Here is an 18,970-nt window from a genome sequence, read left to right on the forward strand (position 1 = left end):
AACACTCTGCTGTTCCTCTCTGCAAATCTCTGGATGGCTCCTCCCACCAGTCCTACTCTGCTGTTCCTATCTGTAGATCTCTACAATGACTCCTCCCACCTCCCCTCCTCCCAACACTGGCTCCCCCCACCCACCTCCTGCTGTTTCATTCTGCAGATCTCTACATCGTCTCCTCCATTGCTACTCATCTCAGCAAATCTCTTTACTGGCTCCTCCCACCAGTTCTTATATGTGGCTTCTCTTTGCACATCTCTACACTGGCTATGTCTGCAACTCTTCTATGCAAATATCTACTCTTGTTCCTCCCACCACTTCTCTGCTGGTCTTCTCTGCATTTATACTGGCTCCTCCCTCACCACATCAGTTGCTTCTCTCTGCACAGGCTCCTCCCACCTTCCTTTATTCATACTAGTATTTACACAACCAATTATTGGCTTTTCTTCTCTGCAAATCTCTACATTCCACTACTTTTCATCTGTCGTGTCTCTTTGCATGTACACCACTTTCCATTTCACCCCAGACTCTATATTTATTATACTTTGCCTTTTAAAGTGACTCCAAATTTAACTTGGGCAGTATAGAAGCATATACCTTATATACTCGCGTATAAGCCTAATTTTTTAACACAAAAAAAGTGCTGAAAAGTTACCCCCCTCGGCTTATATGCGAGTCAGTGGAGCGAAACAGATGGTGGAGCAGGTTTTGTTACTGGCAGAGGAGCGTAAGGACTAGTGATCCAGCTCTTGCCAGCTGGCTCCCTGCTGTGTCCGAGCCTCCCATCCCCTGCAACATGGTGTGCAGAGTGTGCTGCTCAAGACTACCTGTGTCTCCCGGCTTGTGGAGCAGAGCATGCAAGCAACGTGTCAGCGAATCAGGGATTCTTACTGTGTCGCAATCACTGTCTCATATCTATGACGCCATCTAGTGGCGACTTGAGACACAGCTGTATCATCCCTGGGGCACACCTGGCTATGGGGAGGGGGCTGACTTGTACTGGGGGCACATCTGGCTACTGTGGAGGGGGCTTATACACGAGTCAATCACTTTTTCCTGTTTTCTGAGGGAAAAGTGGGTACCTCGGCTTATACGCGGGTCGGTTTATATGCAAGTATATACGGTACCATTGAGCACTTATGTGCAATTGCGATATGGATTCAACCTTTGTAATCCTGCTGATGCTTTGTATTTCTGCTTATGCTTCTAATGACAGCAATGCTCCAAGAACACTGTTGAATAGCATTACTAAGGAGGCTTTTTGGTCTCTTTCAATCCCTTACACACTCCTAGGAGTTCTGGTTCACCATGAGCTTGCTGGGTAATCTGTAGCCCTGAAAGTTGTGATTGAACATTGTGCAGTGCCTGAATTCTGCCACAGGGGTCACTGTTGAGCCGTAATCTCACAGATGCTCTTTGTATTCTTTTGCTATATAAAAGCTGCAGATTCGGTTTCAGCCGATTATTTCTCCGGAGTGCCAGGGAAATGTTATTTTTGGGTTGAGGCTTGTTGAACTGTTCTCTCATATTTTCCATCTCAGATCCCCATTCCTTCAATGAGAAGTCAGCTTTCTGGAGCGCTTGTGAGCTTTGTGTCGGTGATTGTTTGCGTAGCCTTTTGTATGAAAATATCTCCGGCTGACAGCATGGTTTAATATAAAGACGCAAAATAGAGATAAGGCACACAAGGACATTTTATATCGATTTCAGATTAAACTTTATTTATATAGCGCTAACATATTACGCAGCGCTGTACAACAGATAGGGAAGTCATTACAACAATAAATAATATCACACAGGGGGAACATTACAGTGTTACACAAGGGTACACAAAATAAGGATGTAACATTAAACAATGGTGCATAGATTCCAGGGATAAATAGAGCAGGTGAGTTACTGAGTCCACATGGTGGGAGAGGAGGAGGGGCCTGCCAGGTAGACTTCTAATCTAAGTTGTGGGGGGAGGGGGGCACACATGGGGGGGGAGGGGTGTTATGTACAAGGGAGGGAAATATCAAGTGATTTAATAGAGGGTCAGGCTGATACTGGTGTAAAATGTAGTGATAACCTATATGCCATGGAAGGGTCTTCTAGTCTTAATGTATAGCAGTGTAAACAGTTACAAAATATGCTTTACAGAGACTCTCTGAGATTTGATACCCTACAGCAGGGCAGAGGCGAGAGAGGCTCCAGCCTCAGGGCGCAATGTAGGAGGGGTCGCACAACTCACTCAGCTAAAATTGGTTTGATAATGTTCCTTTAAGCTTTACTGAGATTTGATATTTTACAGAGTTGGAAATTTTTTATATTCTGTAAGGATACACTGAGATTTGGTGCTCTATAGAGATTCACTGGTATTTTGTACTCTACATTGATTCTTTGAGATGTGGTAACTGGACTAAGATCAACAGAGATTTGGAACTTTGCAAAAATTTACAGGCATTTGCTACTTTACCGAGATTTGGTGAGATTTGGAGCTTTGCAGAAATTCCCTGAGTTTTTAGTGCCTGATACTAAATGTTTTAGCACTCTTAATATCTGCCTTTTCCCCCCTTTTTTATGTAAAATAAATGTTTCTTCAGCTCAGCATTTTTTACATGTGTGTGTTTACACTGGATATTATAAAAAAAAAAAAAAAAAAAAAGGATGGAAATTCTCCACCTGACCATTAGCCCTGCCCCCCAGTCACAGGGCTTAATAACAAGAAGAGAGATCAAAAATGTGTGAGTCTCCCTCAACTTTAGTCACCAGCCTATTATGCCTGGCAGAAGTCTGGGGGTGGCTTGTAAGAGTGCAGCAAAGCCTCCCCATCACAAATCACCATGGCTGTTATGGTCAGTGGTTAGAGCTCTTAAGCCCCACCCCCTTGCAAGGGCACCCGGTAATGAGGGGCAAGTGTTCATCCCTTATAATAGAGTATTGAGAAACAACACCCTACCCAGCTAATAAACCAGTATTTGTCAGTCATTCCTACACCTTACACAGCATAGCTCATATCCAATTAACTTTTTCTCCTGAGTTTTCTCTTTGGAGATCATTTTTAATCTTCTATTTAAAATAACTTTTAAGAATTTTGCAATTGAAAAAGTACCAAAAAGTAGTTGAAAAAGTACTATAAAAATTATTTTGAGCATTTTCTTGCTTGCTGGTGGTTTTAAAGAGGAGCTGTTAGGTATAGGGTCTCCGAGAAAAAATACACATATCAGTAGCTAAATATTGGCTGTACATTACATATGCATTTCACTGTCCACGTTTGTACTTCACAGAATTTTTATATAGGATTTGCAGAGAATGATGCTCCTGACAGCTCATGGCAGGTTCCATGTTTGTCTGTCTCCTATGAAGCCAATTGTGATGTCATATCCTCCCTGCTTCCTGATGATTCGACTCACAAAAAAAATCCTAATGGTTCATGATGGACAACACTACTGTGCAGTGAATATTAATTAGCCATGTGGCTAGGAACAATAGCGGACAAGCTGCTGTAACATGAGCCTGTAACTTCTCACTGAGAAAGCAGCCTTAGGGCGGGATAGGGAAATGAAGGGGGAGGACCAAGGTAGTGCAGTGGGGAGAAGAAGCAGCCCCAGAATGCTTTGCAGTATCTGTTATGCGTCCTGCGGCCTCCTTACGAGCTTGGGAATAACAGCCTTGCTGTTCAGCGCACATCAAAGTAAGAGAGATTTTTAACTTCAGTATTGCCTTTTTGGCTTCCTTCTAAACTGTTTAACACAGGAGAATAGAGGTTTAAATTAGCTTTTGCAGCCTGACAGTTACTCTTTAAAGGCATGTTATTGAAAAGTTTGAAAATATCACCTAGGAGAAAACGAAGGAGAAATAGTTAATTGCATATGGCCCCATGGCCCATATGCAATTCACTTTTTCACCTGAGTTTTCTCCTAGGAGATAATTTTTCATCTTTGATTTAAAATAACTTTCCAGCACTTTTCAACTAAAAAAAGTACCAAAAAAGTAGATGAAAAGGTACTATCAAAATTATTTTGAGTATTTTCTTGCGTCCTTTAAAGGGAAGGTTCAGGGAGGGTGGGTAAAAAATAAAAATCAATTTCCACTTACCTGGGGCTTCCTCCAGCCCGTGGCAGGCAGGAGGTGCCCTCGCCGCCGCTCCGCGGGCTCCCGGTGGTCTCCGGTGGCGCGCCCGACCTGGCCAGGCCGGCTGCCAGGTCGGGCTCTTCTGCGCTCCAAGGCCCGCCACTTCTGCGTCCCACGCCGGCGCGCTGTACTGCGCAGGCGTAGTAGTTCTGCGCATGCGCAGTAGAGCCCGGAGGACGTCCGATGACGTCAGCGCGCCGGCGTGGGACGCAGAAGTTCCGGGCCTTGGAGCGCAGAAGAGCCCGACCTGGCAGCCGGCCTGGCCAGGTTGGGTCGGCCACCGGAGACCACTGGGAGCCTGCGGAGCGGCGGCGAGGGCACCTCCTGCCTGCCACGGGCTGGAGGAAGCCCCAGGTAAGTGGATATTGATTTTTATTTTTTACCCACCCTCCCTGAACCTTCCCTTTAAGCTTGAAAGGCATTTTATTGACAAGTTTAAAAATATCACCTAAGAGAGAACTAAGGAGAAAAAGGTAATTGCATACGGGCCCATGTGTTTTATACAAATGATTATTACTATTATTATTTATTAGCGCTTTGAGTCCTACGGGAGAAAAGCGCTACAGATATAGATATAACATCCAACAACACAGAATGGCCTGTATGCAATTTACTTTTTCTCCTGAGTTTTCCCCTTGGTGATATTTTTACAACTTGTCATAAAATGCATTTTAAGCCACCAGCTGGCAAGAAAACTCTCACAATAAGGTTGATAGCACTTTTCCACCAACTTTTGGGTACTTTTTCAATTGTAAAATGCTGAAAAGTTAGTTTAACCACTTCACCACTGAAGGGTTTTACCCCTTGACCACCAGAGCAATTTTCACCTTTCAGCGCTCCTTCCATTCATTCGTCTATAACTTTATTATTACTTATCGCAATGAAATGAACTATATCTTGTTTTTTCCACCACCAATTAGGCTTTCTTTAGGTGGGACATTATGCCAAGAATTATTTTATTCTAAATGTGTTTTAATGGGAAAATAGGATAAAATTTGGGAAAAATATTATTTTTCAGTTTTCGGCCATTCTAGTTTTTAAATAATGCATGCTACTGTAATTAAAACCCATGAAATGTATTTGCCCTTTTGTCCCGGTTATAAAACCGTTTAAATTATGTCCCTATCACAATGTTTGGCGCCAATATTTTATTTGGAAATAAAGGTGCATTTTTTTCAGTTTTGCGTCCATCCATAATTACCAGCCCGTAGTTTATAAAGTAACAGTGTTATACCCTCTCGACATAAATATTTAAAAAGTTCAGTCCCTAAGGTAACTATTTTGTTTATTTTTTTATTGTATTTATTTTTTTTTTTTAAATAACAAAAAAATAATAATTGGGGAGTGTGGGAGGTAATGAGTTAATTTATTGTGTAATACAATGTATTTGTATGTGTAAAATACTTTAGGGAGTAGTTTACTATTTGGCCACAAGATGGCCACAGTGAGTCTGTTTACATGCGACCTGTAAGCGTCCAGAAGGACGCTTACAGGAAGCAGTAGGAGGCTGGGAGAATCACAATGATCGCGCTGTTTCTAATAGAAGCAGCGGATCATTGCGGGGGCTTAGATCAACGAACGGGAATGGATTTTCCAGTTCATTGATCTCCGGGCGAGCGGGCGGCGACGTGCACGAGCGGCGTGTGAGCGCGGACAGCGGCGGTAGCGCGGAAGGTACGGATTTCTCCTTCCCTGTGGGTTAAAGGACGGAAAAAGGGACGGAGAAATTCTTACCGTCGGGGGTAAAGTGGTTAAAGAGAAGTTGAAAATTATCTCCTAGGAGGCCATATGAAATTAACTTTTTCTCCTTCGTTTTCTCCTACGTGATATTTTCAAACTTTTCAATAACATGCCTTTTAAACCACCAGCAAGCAAGAAAATGCTCAAAATAATTTTATAGTACTTTTTCAACTACTTTTTTGCATATGGGCCAATACCTGATAGAATATGTACTGCAAAGATGGAAAGCACTAGAGGATTCTGCACTTGTGAGCTTACAATGTAGAGAGGAGTGAAGACATTAGATAAGATGATTAAGGAGCTAACAGAGGAGAGGGGGCAAAACATTGGACATCTGGTCAACTCATCATAGACGAAAGATGAGTTGACAGTCCTTACTGGCGGATGCACGGTATTGTGTGTCTTGTCGCTCTGCTATAGTGGAATGTGGCGTGCTAGACCTACTTTCCAGTCTTTTGACGCCTGGTGCTGGTGGGAATATGTCTTTAGGGGCGACTGACAGATCACATGCTTGTCTAAAGAGGACTGTTTTATGGGTGTGTTTGAAGGTCACAGGCCCTGCAGCAAGAAATGGAGGAGAGTTCCAAAGGAGGGCTGAAAATCGTGAGAAGTCCTGAATGCGAAAGTCAGAGGAGGTGATCAAAATTGAGGACAGGCATTTGGAAATTAATAAGTAAATATGTGGAGGGGTACACTCATGGTGAGTTTAAAGAGGAACCGTGACCTAGAATTGAACTTCATCCTAATCAGTAGCTGATACCCCGTTTTACATGAGAAATCTATTCCTTTCCTCAAACGGATCATCAGGGGGCTCTGTATGGCTGAAAATGTGAGGACCATGGTCCTAGCAGTTTCCTGTCTATGAACCTTGTTGCACTATGGGGAAATAGCTGTTTACAGCTGTTTCCAACTGCCAAAAAAGCAAGCAGCAGCTACTTCCACTGACATCACCTGCCCGCAGTAAAAATGTCACCATGTGATAAATGTCAGAATGTAAATCAGGGAGAGGAAAGCTTTTACAATGGGCAAACACTAACCAAATCATTTATACATAATTATTGTAACAATGAAGCACTTTTTTTATTACATTATTTTCACAGGAGTTCCTCTTTAAGTTAGGAGTTCGGATGATCAATATCGCCCTTTGAAACTTCCTGGGAAGAAAAAGATGAAATGGGAGAACCATTGTACACATAATCATGCTGGTTTGGAATTCCCTTCCAACAATTTACTGATTGGGAAAACCATTTGAAAGATTGACCATACAAAAAGCCCTCATGTATTCCACTTACATCTGCTCCCCAGGGTTGTCAAATCATCACTTTAAATATGGACTCATCTAGAGTATGCAGGTTCTGGGACTACAACACTTAAATTAAATGCGTAATACGTAAAATTTTCCGCATTACACCCGTAACGCGTAAAAATGTACTTGTTGATGTCTGCAAGAGCTTCCTGCACCAGAGGGAATGCGTAAAAACGTACGCATGGTGGCCGGCCGACTCCCAGTCGGCAAAAACGAAACTAGCTGGCAGCGGGGGACCAGAGGAGCCAATGAGTGACTGCGAGGGCACAGGATGGCTGCAGGGGGCTGGTAGATGCCCCAGGTAAGTAAAATTCTTTTTTTTTTTTTTTTAGAGTTAAGGTAGCCATACACTGGTCGATTTGCCATTAGATCGACCAGCTGACAGATCCCTATCTGATCGAATCTGATCAGAGAGGGATCGTATGGCTGCCTTTACTGCAAACAGATTGTGAATCGATTTCAGGCTGAAACCGATCACAATCTGTTGAGCTGCTCCCACCGCCTGCCCCCCCCCCCCTTTACATTACCTGAAGCTGGCTCCGGGTCCTCTTCTCCGCGCTGCACCGCATCCCAGCATCCCGCACCGCATCCCAGCGTACACTGGGTCACTCCATGACCAGGAAGTTCAAATAGAGCGCCCTCTATTTGAACTTCCTGGTCACTGAAGTGACACAGGAAGTTAATGTACGCTGGGATGGAAGCAGGAACAGAGCGGTGCAGCGCGGAGAAGATGCCCGGGAGCCAGCGTCAGGTAATGTATACCTGTATCGGATCGCCCACCGCTAGCGACGCGCTCCCTACCCGCGAGCGATCGACGGTAATTTCCCGCACAGCGCGATCGACGGACCGAGCCGATTTCGGGCAGAAATCGGACCGGCGGGTGCGTTTAGCGCGAACGATTGGCAGCAGATTCGATCCCAGTGATCGAATCTGCTGTCAAAACGGGCGCAAATCGGGCCAGTGTATGGCCAGCTTTAAGGTTCCCTTTAATTAGTGCCTAAACTGCATCTGTATAGTTCACATCTGCCAGTAATGAAAGCACACGTGAACTAATAGGAATATGGTGGCTGCCATATTTATTTTCTTTTAAACAATATCAGTTACCTGGCTGCCCTGCTGAACCTCTGCCTGTAATACTTTGGGCCATAGCCCCTGAACAAGCATGCAGATTGATCAGATGCTTCTGACTAAAGTCTGACTGAATTACCCATATGCTCGTTTCAGGGGTGTGACTGAGACGCTACTGAGATTATCTCTCCAGGACTGACAGGCAACTGGTATTGTTTGAAAAAGAAATTAATATGGCAGGCTCCATATCCCTCTCACTTCAGGTGTGCGTTAAAGCCTGTTTTACGCCTGGCCATTGTGTTGTGGTGCGATGCTCCTCCCCTATCGCAAAAAAACATACATTCATACGAGCCTGCGGCAGAGCGCACCAACAGGGTCATATGCATAGTGCCGTCCCACATCCCCCTTTCACCGCCCGTTGCTGCCTCTCGCCCAGTGAGTTACCCCATGCAAGACAGGGAGGTTTCCCTGTCGTATTCACGTTGTTAGCACATGCACCGACAAATTTAGGCCTCTTTCACACCAAGACGTTTTAGGGGACGTTAAGGTCCCATAACGTGCCCCTAACGCAACGCATGGTGGTGTTGAAGTTGGATGTCAGATTGAGCCGTCAGATTGAGCTCTTGGTGCGCCATTTTCGAAGTCCGGATCTTTTCAATGATTCGGATGATTTGAATCGGATCATTGAAAAGATCCGGATCTTTGAACCGGATCTTTGAATCATTTTACTAGGGAAGCAGGAAGCAGGGGTGCAGCTGAGTGAGAGGTGCAGGAGAATGAGGGCACGCTGAGGGTGCTAATGGGGAAGGGAGAGATGCAGCAGGAAGATTGTGCACAGAAGCTGCAGTTCCTGTTTCTTCCAGACATCCACTGTGAACCACTGTGTTCATTGTGATGATCCGGATGATTCGACTCACAAAAAAGATCCTGCTCAAAGATCAGAATGTTCATGATCTGGACAACACTACAGTGCAGTGAATATTAATTAGCCATGTGGCTAGACTCTCCCCTTACTGAGCATGTGCAAGCAGTGTAACGCACAGCATGCTGCACTTTCATTAACCTCCCTGGCGGTCAATTAAAACCACCAGGGGGCAGCGCCGCACTATTGCTACATGATAGCCGCTGAGCAGCGGCATCCCCCCACCCTCTCCGATCGCCTCCGGTGATCAGCGGAAGCAGAAAATCCCGTTCAGAATGGGATTTCCTGCTGGGCTTCCCCAGTCGCCATGGCGATGATCGTGATGACGTAATCAATGTCATCGACGTCGTGACATCATCGGGAGTCCCGATCCACCCCTTAGCGCTACCTGGCACTGATTGGCCAGGCTGCGCAAGGGGTCTAGGGGGGGGGGGGGCGGCGCGGCAGATCGGTGGCGGCGATCGGATGTTGCACGCAACTAGCAAAGTGCTAGCTGCCTGTAGCAAAAAAAAATTTTTTAGCAAGGCGGCCCACCAGGGCCTGAGCGGTGCCCTCCGGCGGCATAGCCCGAGCTCAGCTTGGGCTTACTGCCCAGGAGGTTAAACATGCAGCGTTATACTCTAATGCAACGTGGGCACTGTTAACAGCACATTGATTTTTAAGTGCTGTGAGTTGGGCTGCGTTACAGGCTGCTGTAACGTGGGACTTTAACGTCCCACTGTGAAAGCAGCCTCAAAAACCCTGCGTCACCCATTGACATACATGCATTCCACTGCCCAGTGGCGTAGCTAAGGAGCTATGGGCCCCAGTGAAAGTTTTACATTGGGGCACCCAAGCAAAACCTGCCAAGGATAACACAGTGTCAGAGGTGCAAGTAGGGGATGGGGAACAGTTTGTTAAAGGGGAACTGAAGTGAAAAGCATATGGAGGCTGCCATATTTATTTCCTTTTAAGCAATACCAGATGCCTGGCAGTCCTGCTGATCCTCTGCTATAGACCCTGAACAGGCATGCAGCAGAGCAGGTGTTTCTGACATTCTTGTCAGATCTGACAAGATTATCTGCATGCTTGTTCCTGGTGTTCTTCAGGCACTACTGCAGCCAAATAGATCAACGGGGCTGCCAGGCAACTGGTATTGATTAAAAGGAAATAAATATGGTAGCCTCCATATACCTCTCACTGCAGTGGTCTTTTAAAGATTACTACAATTCAAAGCATCTATGGAAGTGATCATTACCAGTACAGGACCAATAGAGAGCTAATACTGTGTTTGAGGGAGGGCCTCACGGGACTCCCTCTGGCCCAAGGGTCCTGGAGTGGTCGCAACCTCTACACCCCCTATTGTTATGCCACTGCTGCCATGGATACCTGATGGTAATGCGTTTTTGACTTTGCGGCAGGTCGATGGCACATTGGGCACTTCCGGCTCAGTGCAGTAAGTGTGCTAGGCTCCATTGCCTTGCACTGTCGTAGTGTTACCCTGCAGTAAAACAGGCAACCGCAACACATACTTGCAAGGCAACTGTAAACAGGGCCTAGAGTGACGAGCTGACAGCACTGCTACTCACTCTTCTAGTGACGGGCATATTTCCTGGTGACCTGCCTTCTGTCAGTCCTGAGACTGGCATGCTGTGCCATATTAATATGACAGGAACCAGGGTCAGTTCTCTCATGAAGCAAGGTGAAACACTTGCATCGGGCGCAGAGATTACAGGGGCAGCATGTTTGTAGTGTAAAAGGCGCAGAGATTACAGGGGCAGCAGGTTTGTACTGTGTTTACACTAACAGCATGCAGTCGCTGTAGGAGGAGAAGTGAGAGGAGAGCGAGGTGAAGAGGTCATCATTGGGGAAAAGCAGCTTGTTGTGCTGTGTGAGGAGTCTGGCAGTGAGTGAGGAGGGGAAGGCAGTAGGAGAGCAGCGTTTCATTTGACTTGCACAGCAGAAGGGAGGAGGTGGCACTGCTGTCCTAACTGAGGAGGAATGGAGGACGGCTGACTGGCTGAGGGTGAGCTGTTTGTTTGTCACAGACTTGCAGCCAGCCAGTGTGCTATTGTGTTGAGCTGCAGCATGTCATGGGAGAACATTAAATGAAGCAGAGTAAGTGCCGTGCTATCATTCGAAATCGGGAAGGGGGGGGGGAGGGGTTGAAGGCATCCTCACAAGTTTGAATCAGGCAGCAGAAAGTCTAGAAGCAGCCCTGACAGGAACATTGTCGTTGTATTGAGGCTGCTCAGGAGTGATTGCTGAGTGACCTCAGAATCCAGTGCTTTGTGTAGTTTGTGGTCTGGGCTCTCTGGCCTGTTCCAGAGCCCCACCTGGGTAAATAGAATGGTGAAGCCATGTCTGGCTATGCTAGAATAAAAACAAGGAATTAGCAAACACAAAGCGAGGATTTCTCCGCACCCTGGCACCTGACACAGACGTTTCCAGAAACTTTTCATATGTAGGTCAGGAAGGAGAGGCTTAGTGTGTCCTCATTGTCCTATTGTGGAGAAGGGCCTCAAACTCCGGCTCACCTTTCTCGTTTCTCTAATAAATTTATTAGTGCGTCCATTAAAAACATTCGTTCTCAATCTCATTTTTAAACAAGTACGGTACAAAAGTTTAATTCATTGTTTTTTTGCATACACTCTCAGTCACTATGGAGGTGTGGTTGTCATGGAGACCACAGCGGAGGCCACCTCCCTGTGATGAGGGCAGGACTGTGTGGTTACTGTTACCATGTGACAGCATGGGGGAGGAGTTCCGACTGCTTACGGGGTTAGGTAGGTGCCAAGCAGCTGATGAGCAGTAATCATGATTACTTGCATTTCTGTTTTTAAAAAAAATGAAATATTTGTGCTGAATATTTTCAAATCTGCATTTGAATGCATTTAGCATACCTCTGAACTTTTTTAGATAATATTGTGGGACACTTTAAGCCATACCCCTGCCACACCCCTAATCACCTGTCGTGAAAGGGGGACACGGAGGCGGAGCACAAGACACAGTGGCTAGTATACCAAGGCCGGATTACCTACTGATGGGGCCCCTTAGACTCTCATGGGGCCCCAGTTAGGTGCTTGGAATGCTTAGAAGGATAATCCGGCCCTCTTGGAGGTTACCCCCTTGCTCAGTTCACGCAAGTTTATAAGTTGTTGAGTGCCTCCTTTAGAATTATTTGAACCTCTTAGGCCCCTTGTACACTTGCATTCCAGCTGTGCGTTGAGTCACACTGTTTTACTGTAGGGTAACGTGACGGCAATGTGCGAACCAACAGTAATCCCGGTGATGTACTTCCTGTCTAGCAGGAAGTATGTCCCCACTCTGCTGCAGGGTCATAGGTTGGTCATTTTTTGCATTGCAGTGGGCTGCAGCAGGAGCATGGCGTCGCATCGCAATGCAAAAATCAGGCACCATGATAATGTGCACATTCGGACCTCAAGATAGTTCCAAAAAAAGACTTTCACTTACCTGGGGCTTCTGCCAGCCCCCTGCAGCCGTCCTGTCCCGCGCAGGTCCTCAACGATCCTCCGCAGGGGCGTAGCAATAGGGGGTGCAGCGGTAGCGACCGCATCGGGGCCCTTGGGCCAGAGGGGCCCCGAATGGCCCTCCCTCAACTAGAGTATTAGCTCTATATTGGTCCTGTGCTCATAATAATCATTTATATATATACTTTGAATAGTGGTAATCATTAACAAACTATTCCCCATCCCCTTCTTGCACCTCTGACATTGTAGTTGCCATTGGCAGCTTTTAGTGCGCCGTTTCAATTGCTATGTATAGAGTGCATGGAAGGCCCCATTGTAAAACTTGCATCGGGGCCCACAGCTCCTTAGCTACGCCACTGATCCTCCGTTCCCCTGCCGTAGCGCAGTTTTGGTTTGTAGAGTCGCCATCCACTGCGCCTGCGCAGACGTGGCCTCGTTTGCGCTCCTGTTCCCGGGAGCATCCTGCGCAGGCGCAGTAGAGATTTACTCGTACTGCGCCTGCACAGGACACTCCCGGTGCTGGGAGCGCAAACGAGGAAACACGCGGCCAGTGCCGCGCAGGTGCAATGGCTGTTGACTTGTACGATGATGAAACCGAAACTGCGGCGCAGTGGGAACCTGGAGGATCGTTGAGGACCGGCGCAGGCACAGAACTTGCCCCAGGTAAGTGACAAGTCTTTTTTTTTGGAGCTATCTTCAGGTCCACTTTAAAGAGACACTGAAGCGAAAAAAAAATATGATATTATGATTTGTATGTGTAGTACAGCTAAGAAATAAAACATTAAGATCAGATACATCAGTCTAATTGTTTCCAGTACAGGAAGAGTTAGGAAACTCCAGTTGTTATCTATATACAAACAAGCCATTAAGCTCTACGACTTTCAAAGTCGTGTAGAGGGCTGTTATCTGACTTTTATTATCTCAACTGTTATTGAACTATTTACTTTTTCTCTGCCAGAGGAGAGGTCATTAGTTCACAGACTGCTCTGAAAGAATCATTTTGAATGCTGAGTGTTGTGTAATCTGCACATATTATAGAATGATGCAATGTTAGAAAAAACACTAAATACCTGAAAATAAAAATATGAGAATATTTTCTTTGCTGCTAATATTCTAGTAATTATTCATAGTACACAACCAATTCATTATATCATATATTTTTTTTCGCTTTAGTGTCTCTTTAAAGGGCCATACTCCCTGGCTGTTAGTACTAGTCATTGGATATTGGTCGTTATCTATTTACATCATTGGGCTGTTTTTTTTAGTAAATAATTGCCTGACCATTGGTCTTGGGTTCATATGCCTTTCATCTTTAATGTCTTCAAGACAGTGAGCACACTACTTAAATTTTTAGATCCTGCTTCCATCCTCAGATTTCTTCCACAGGTATGTAAGCTGCTAGTACTGAGTTCCTGGTGTTTATGTGGCACATGACCTGAGTGAGAGAGCTTCAGGACTGGTTTTGTAACATGAAGCATTCAGTATACCCTGCACAGTGCTGCAAAAATATCACCACTATATAATTGCATCATGATAATAATAATTGTTAACCTGATCCCATGGCTGTTCTGGAAAGATCTTTAGAAACTGAATCATGTGTGGACTTATTTTAACAGCAATCATAACTTTTTACATGGGGCTAACAAAAATTACATAATCTGAGAGGGAGGAAAAAGACATTAAAGCATTTGTGTCGAAAGAATACAGCACTGGCATAAGGTCTCCTGTCCTAGAATACAGCACTGAGATAAGGTCTCCTGTCCCAGAATACAGCACTGGGATAAGGTCTCCTGTCCCAGAATACAGCACTGGGATGAGGTCTCCTGTCCCAGAATACAGCACTGGGATGAGGTCTCCTGTCCCAGAATACAGCACTGGGATAAGGTCTCCTGTCCTAGAATACAGCACTGGGATAAGGTCTCCTGTCCTAGAATACAGCACTGGGATAAGGTCTCCTGTCCCAGAATACAGCACTAGGATAAGGTCTCCTGTCCCAGAATACAGCACTGCGATAAGGTCTCCTGTCCCAGAATACAGCACTGGGATGAGGTCTCCTGTCCCAGAATACAGCACTGGGATGAGGTCTCCTGTCCCAGAATACAGAACTGGGATAAGGTCTCCTGTCCCAGAATACAGCACTGGGATAAGGTCTCCTGTCCCAGAATACAGCACTGGGATAAGGTCTCCTGTCCCAGAATACAGCACTGGGATGAGGTCTCCTGTCCCACAATACAGCACTAGGATAAGGTCTCCTGTCCCAGAATACAGCACTGGGATAAGGTCTCCTGTCCCAGAATACAGCACTGGGATAAGGTCTCCTCTCCCAGAATACAGCACTGGGATAAGGTCTCCTGTCCCAGAATACAGCACTGGGATAAGGTCTCCTGTCCCAGAATACAGCACTGGGATAAGGTCTCCTGTCCCAGAATACAGCACTGGGATAAGGTCTCCTGTCCCAGAATACAGCACTGGGATAAGGTCTCCTGTCCCAGAATACAGCACTGGGATAAGGTCTCCTGTCCCAGAATACAGCACTGGGATAAGGTCTCCTGTCCTAGAATACAGCACTGGCATAAGGTCTCCTGTCCTAGAATACAGCACTGGGATAAGGTCTCCTGTCCCAGAATACAGCACTGGGATAAGGTCTCCTGTCCTAGAATACAGCACTGGGATAAGGTCTCCTGTCCCAGAATACAGCACTGGGATAAGGTCTCCTGTCCCAGAATACAGCACTGGGATAAGGTCTCCTGTCCCAGAATACAGCACTGGGATAAGGTCTCCTGTCCCAGAATACAGCACTGGGATGAGGTCTCCTGTCCTAGAATACAGCACTGGGATGAGGTCTCCTGTCCCAGAATACAGCACTGGGATGAGGTCTCCTGTCCTAGAATACAGCACTGGGATGAGGTCTCCTGTCCCAGAATACAGCACTGGGATAAGGTCTCCTGTCCTAGAATACAGCACTGGGATAAGGTCTCCTGTCCCAGAATACAGAACTGGGATAAGGTCTCCTGTCCCAGAATACAGCACTGGGATAAGGTCTCCTGTCCTAGAATACAGCACTGGGATAAGGTCTCCTGTCCTAGAATACAGCACTGGGATGAGGTCTCCTGTCCCAGAATACAGCACTGGGATGAGGTCTCCTGTCCTAGAATACAGCACTGGGATAAGGTCTCCTGTCCTAGAATACAGCACTGGGATAAGGTCTCCTGTCCTAGAATACAGCACTGGAATAAGGTCTCCTGTCCTAGAATACAGCACTGGGATAAGGTCTCCTGTCCCAGAATACAGCACTGGGATAAGATCTCCTGTCCCAGAATACAGCACTGGGATAAGGTCTCCTGTCCCAGAATACAGCACTGGGATAAGGTCTCCTGTCCCAGAATACAGAACTGGGATAAGGTCTCCTGTCCCAGAATACAGCACTGGGATAAGGTCTCCTGTCCTAGAATACAGCACTGGGATAAGGTCTCCTGTCATAGAATACAGCACTGGGATGAGGTCTCCTGTCCCAGAATACAGCACTGGGATGAGGTCTCCTGTCCTAGAATACAGCACTGGGATAAGGTCTCCTGTCCTAGAATACAGCACTGGGATAAGGTCTCCTGTCCTAGAATACAGCACTGGAATAAGGTCTCCTGTCCTAGAATACAGCACTGGGATAAGGTCTCCTGTCCCAGAATACAGCACTGGGATAAGGTCTCCTGTCCTAGAATACAGCACTGGGATGAGGTCTCCTGTCCCAGAATACAGCACTGGGATAAGGTCTCCTGTCCTAGAATACAGCACTGGGATAAGGTCTCCTGTCCCAGAATACAGCACTGGGATAAGGTCTCCTGTCCTAGAATACAGCACTGGGATAAGGTCTCCTGTCCCAGAATACAGCACTGAGATAAGGTCTCCTGTCCTAGAATACAGCACTGGGATAAGGTCTCCTGTCCTAGAATACAGCACTGGGATAAGGTCTCCTGTCCCAGAATACAGCACTGGGATAAGGTCTCCTGTCCCAGAATACAGCACTGGGATAAGGTCTCCTGTCCCAGAATACAGCACTGGGATAATGTCTCCTGTCCCAGAATACAGCACTGGGATAAGGTCTCCTGTCCCAGAATACAGCACTGGGATAAGGTCTCCTGTCCCAGAATACAGCACTGGAATAAGGTCTCCTGTCCTACAATACAGCACTGGGATAAGGTCTCCTGTCCCAGAATACAGCACTGGAATAAGGTCTCCTGTCCAACAATACAGCACTGGGATAAGGTCTCCTGTCCCAGAATACAGCACTGGGATAAGGTCTCCTGTCCTACAATACAGCACTGGAATAAGGTCTCCTGTCCTACAATACAAGCCTTCTGGTGACAGCAACAAGTGAAAGTGTTGGGATAGCAGCACATGCGAACAGATTGTTTATTTTATCCCAGCTGTGGGCACTGGGAATGTCTGCTTGCTTTGCATGTTCTCCACCCATAAGGGGGGCTCAAGGGTTTCTCTGACAGGTCTTAGTGACACTAGACTGCAGGCAGCAGCTCCATCCAGCTTATCACAGCACAGACAGGACACAGACAGCACTGAGAAAAATATAAACTGAGAAAGGGAACAGTTCTTATGGTTCTGAATAACTGCAGAGAAGTCACCAATGTAGTGTATAGCTCTTATATGAATAAAGAGCTATAAACTACATTAGTGGTGCTGCTGATCCATTCATACTTTTTGGACACTGTGGTTCCCAAGAGACACTGGGACTGTGGTTCCCAGGAGACACTGGGGCTGGGGTCTTGGCACACCGCTTTTCTACATTGGTGCTCCCTACCTTGCTTTTTGAATTAACTGCAGAGTAATAAAATCCAAAATATTACTTATTGACATACAAGCACTTTGTTTTTCAACGTTAACCTTAAAGCAGTCTGATGAAAAACGATTGAAATTTTAGATTGGATGGAAAATCTCGATTGATTAGGGGTGGCAGTAGATCATAGTTACATACTTACTCAAGTTGAAATAAAGACTAAGGCCCATCGAGTGCAACCAGAAAACAATACTAGCCTGCACCCTCACATATCCCTGTTGATCCAGAAGAAGTCGAACCCCCCCCCCCCCCCACCACAACAAACTGTTTACATGACTTGTATTTTCTGCGCACCAACCATCTGAACAACCAGCTCATTAACATGCTGCGCGCGCAAGCGAAGCGACGGACTGCACATCGCATTTAAAACAACAATGTCGTTCAAACGATGGTGTACACAGGTGGTCAACTAAAGTGTAGAGAAACCGAGAGCCCAATATAGTGTAGTATGTTAAGCATAAATGAAGTAAAGGTTATCGTGAGAAAATTATACTCACAAACATGGGTTACCACACAGGCAACCACTGTATAGGCAGGTGAGGAGATTAGACCTGTCCTCACTCAGGGATAAGAAGTCGCTCTCTGTAGATGCGAAAGGGGGTAGATCACCCCTCCACCAGGGGTGGACACGGTATAGCAGTAGGAGAACAGAGGCGCCAGCAGGATAAAAGTGGATACAAACTTTAAAATTTGCTGGGAGGAAGTGGTGGACTTACCTCCATAAAGCAGACACGAAAGACTGTCTGAATAGTAGTCAGACTGAGGCGCTACACCTGCTATTGCTGAAATTCTGTCTTGTCCCCATTTTTATTGCGTGATGAAGCGGGCTGGGCCTGCGAAACGCGTTGCACTGTTTTGGGGTACTAATTAATAAATGTGACTACTATTCAGACAGTCTTTCGTGTCTGCTTTATGGAGGTAAGTCCACCACTTCCTCCCAGCAAATTTTAAAGTTTTTATCCACTTTTATCCTGCTGGCGCCTCTGTTCTCCTACTGCTATACAGGTGGTCAACTGCATGATATCAGCCCAACATAATCGTGTGAGTCGATCCGCCGGATGGATCGGGCAAACCGCCTGCTATCTGTCGCTTGTCTAGTGGTTTGTAACGCATACACATGCCTGATTGTTGTCCAACAGACCAAAGTCAGGCGGTTTGGGCGTGAGTTCGGGCCTTTAAAGAGGAGCTGTCAGCCATACTATTTCAGGGTAAAAGATACACATATATAAATAAATACTTGCTCTACTTACATAACATATGTATTGCACTGTCCATGTTTTGATTTTAGTGATTTTTCTATAGTTAAAAAAGGAGAAAATCCTTAGGATTTTCCATTTTAACTGTGTCTATCTTGAAGCCAATCCTGATGTAATTTCCTCACATAGGCCTAGTGCACACCAGAGCGGTTCTGCTGCGGTTTGTGATCCGCTTGCGGGTGCGGATCCGCTAGGGTAATGTATTTCAATGGGCTGGTGCACACCAGAGCGGGAGGCGTTTTGCAGAAACGCATA

At 46.1% G+C, this 18,970-nt stretch overlaps 1 protein-coding gene across 1 annotated transcript; it reads left to right on the top strand.

The window, feature by feature from the left end:
• Nucleotides 1-13,179: 13,179 nt before the first annotated feature.
• Nucleotides 13,180-16,985, top strand: LOC137538664 (uncharacterized). The gene is made up of 2 exons (XM_068260948.1): nt 13,180-13,276; nt 14,347-16,985. Exons 1-2 carry the CDS (start codon nt 13,180-13,182, stop codon nt 16,983-16,985), a joined length of 2,736 nt encoding a protein of 911 aa, XP_068117049.1.
• The last annotated feature ends 1,985 nt before the right edge of the window (nt 16,986-18,970 follow it).

Source organism: Hyperolius riggenbachi, chromosome 11 (genome assembly GCF_040937935.1).
Source record: "Hyperolius riggenbachi isolate aHypRig1 chromosome 11, aHypRig1.pri, whole genome shotgun sequence".
In the NCBI taxonomy this organism is placed as follows: domain Eukaryota; kingdom Metazoa; phylum Chordata; class Amphibia; order Anura; family Hyperoliidae; genus Hyperolius; species Hyperolius riggenbachi.

Bases quoted from the DNA above. Each gene is read 5' to 3' on its own strand.
- LOC137538664 (XM_068260948.1), top strand. From the start codon at position 13,180: ATGGCTGTTGACTTGTACGATGATGAAACCGAAACTGCGGCGCAGTGG. The intron at 13,277-14,346 runs GTAAGTGACAAG...CTCCTGTCCTAG, and splicing joins AGGCACAGAACTTGCCCCAG to AATACAGCACTGAGATAAGG.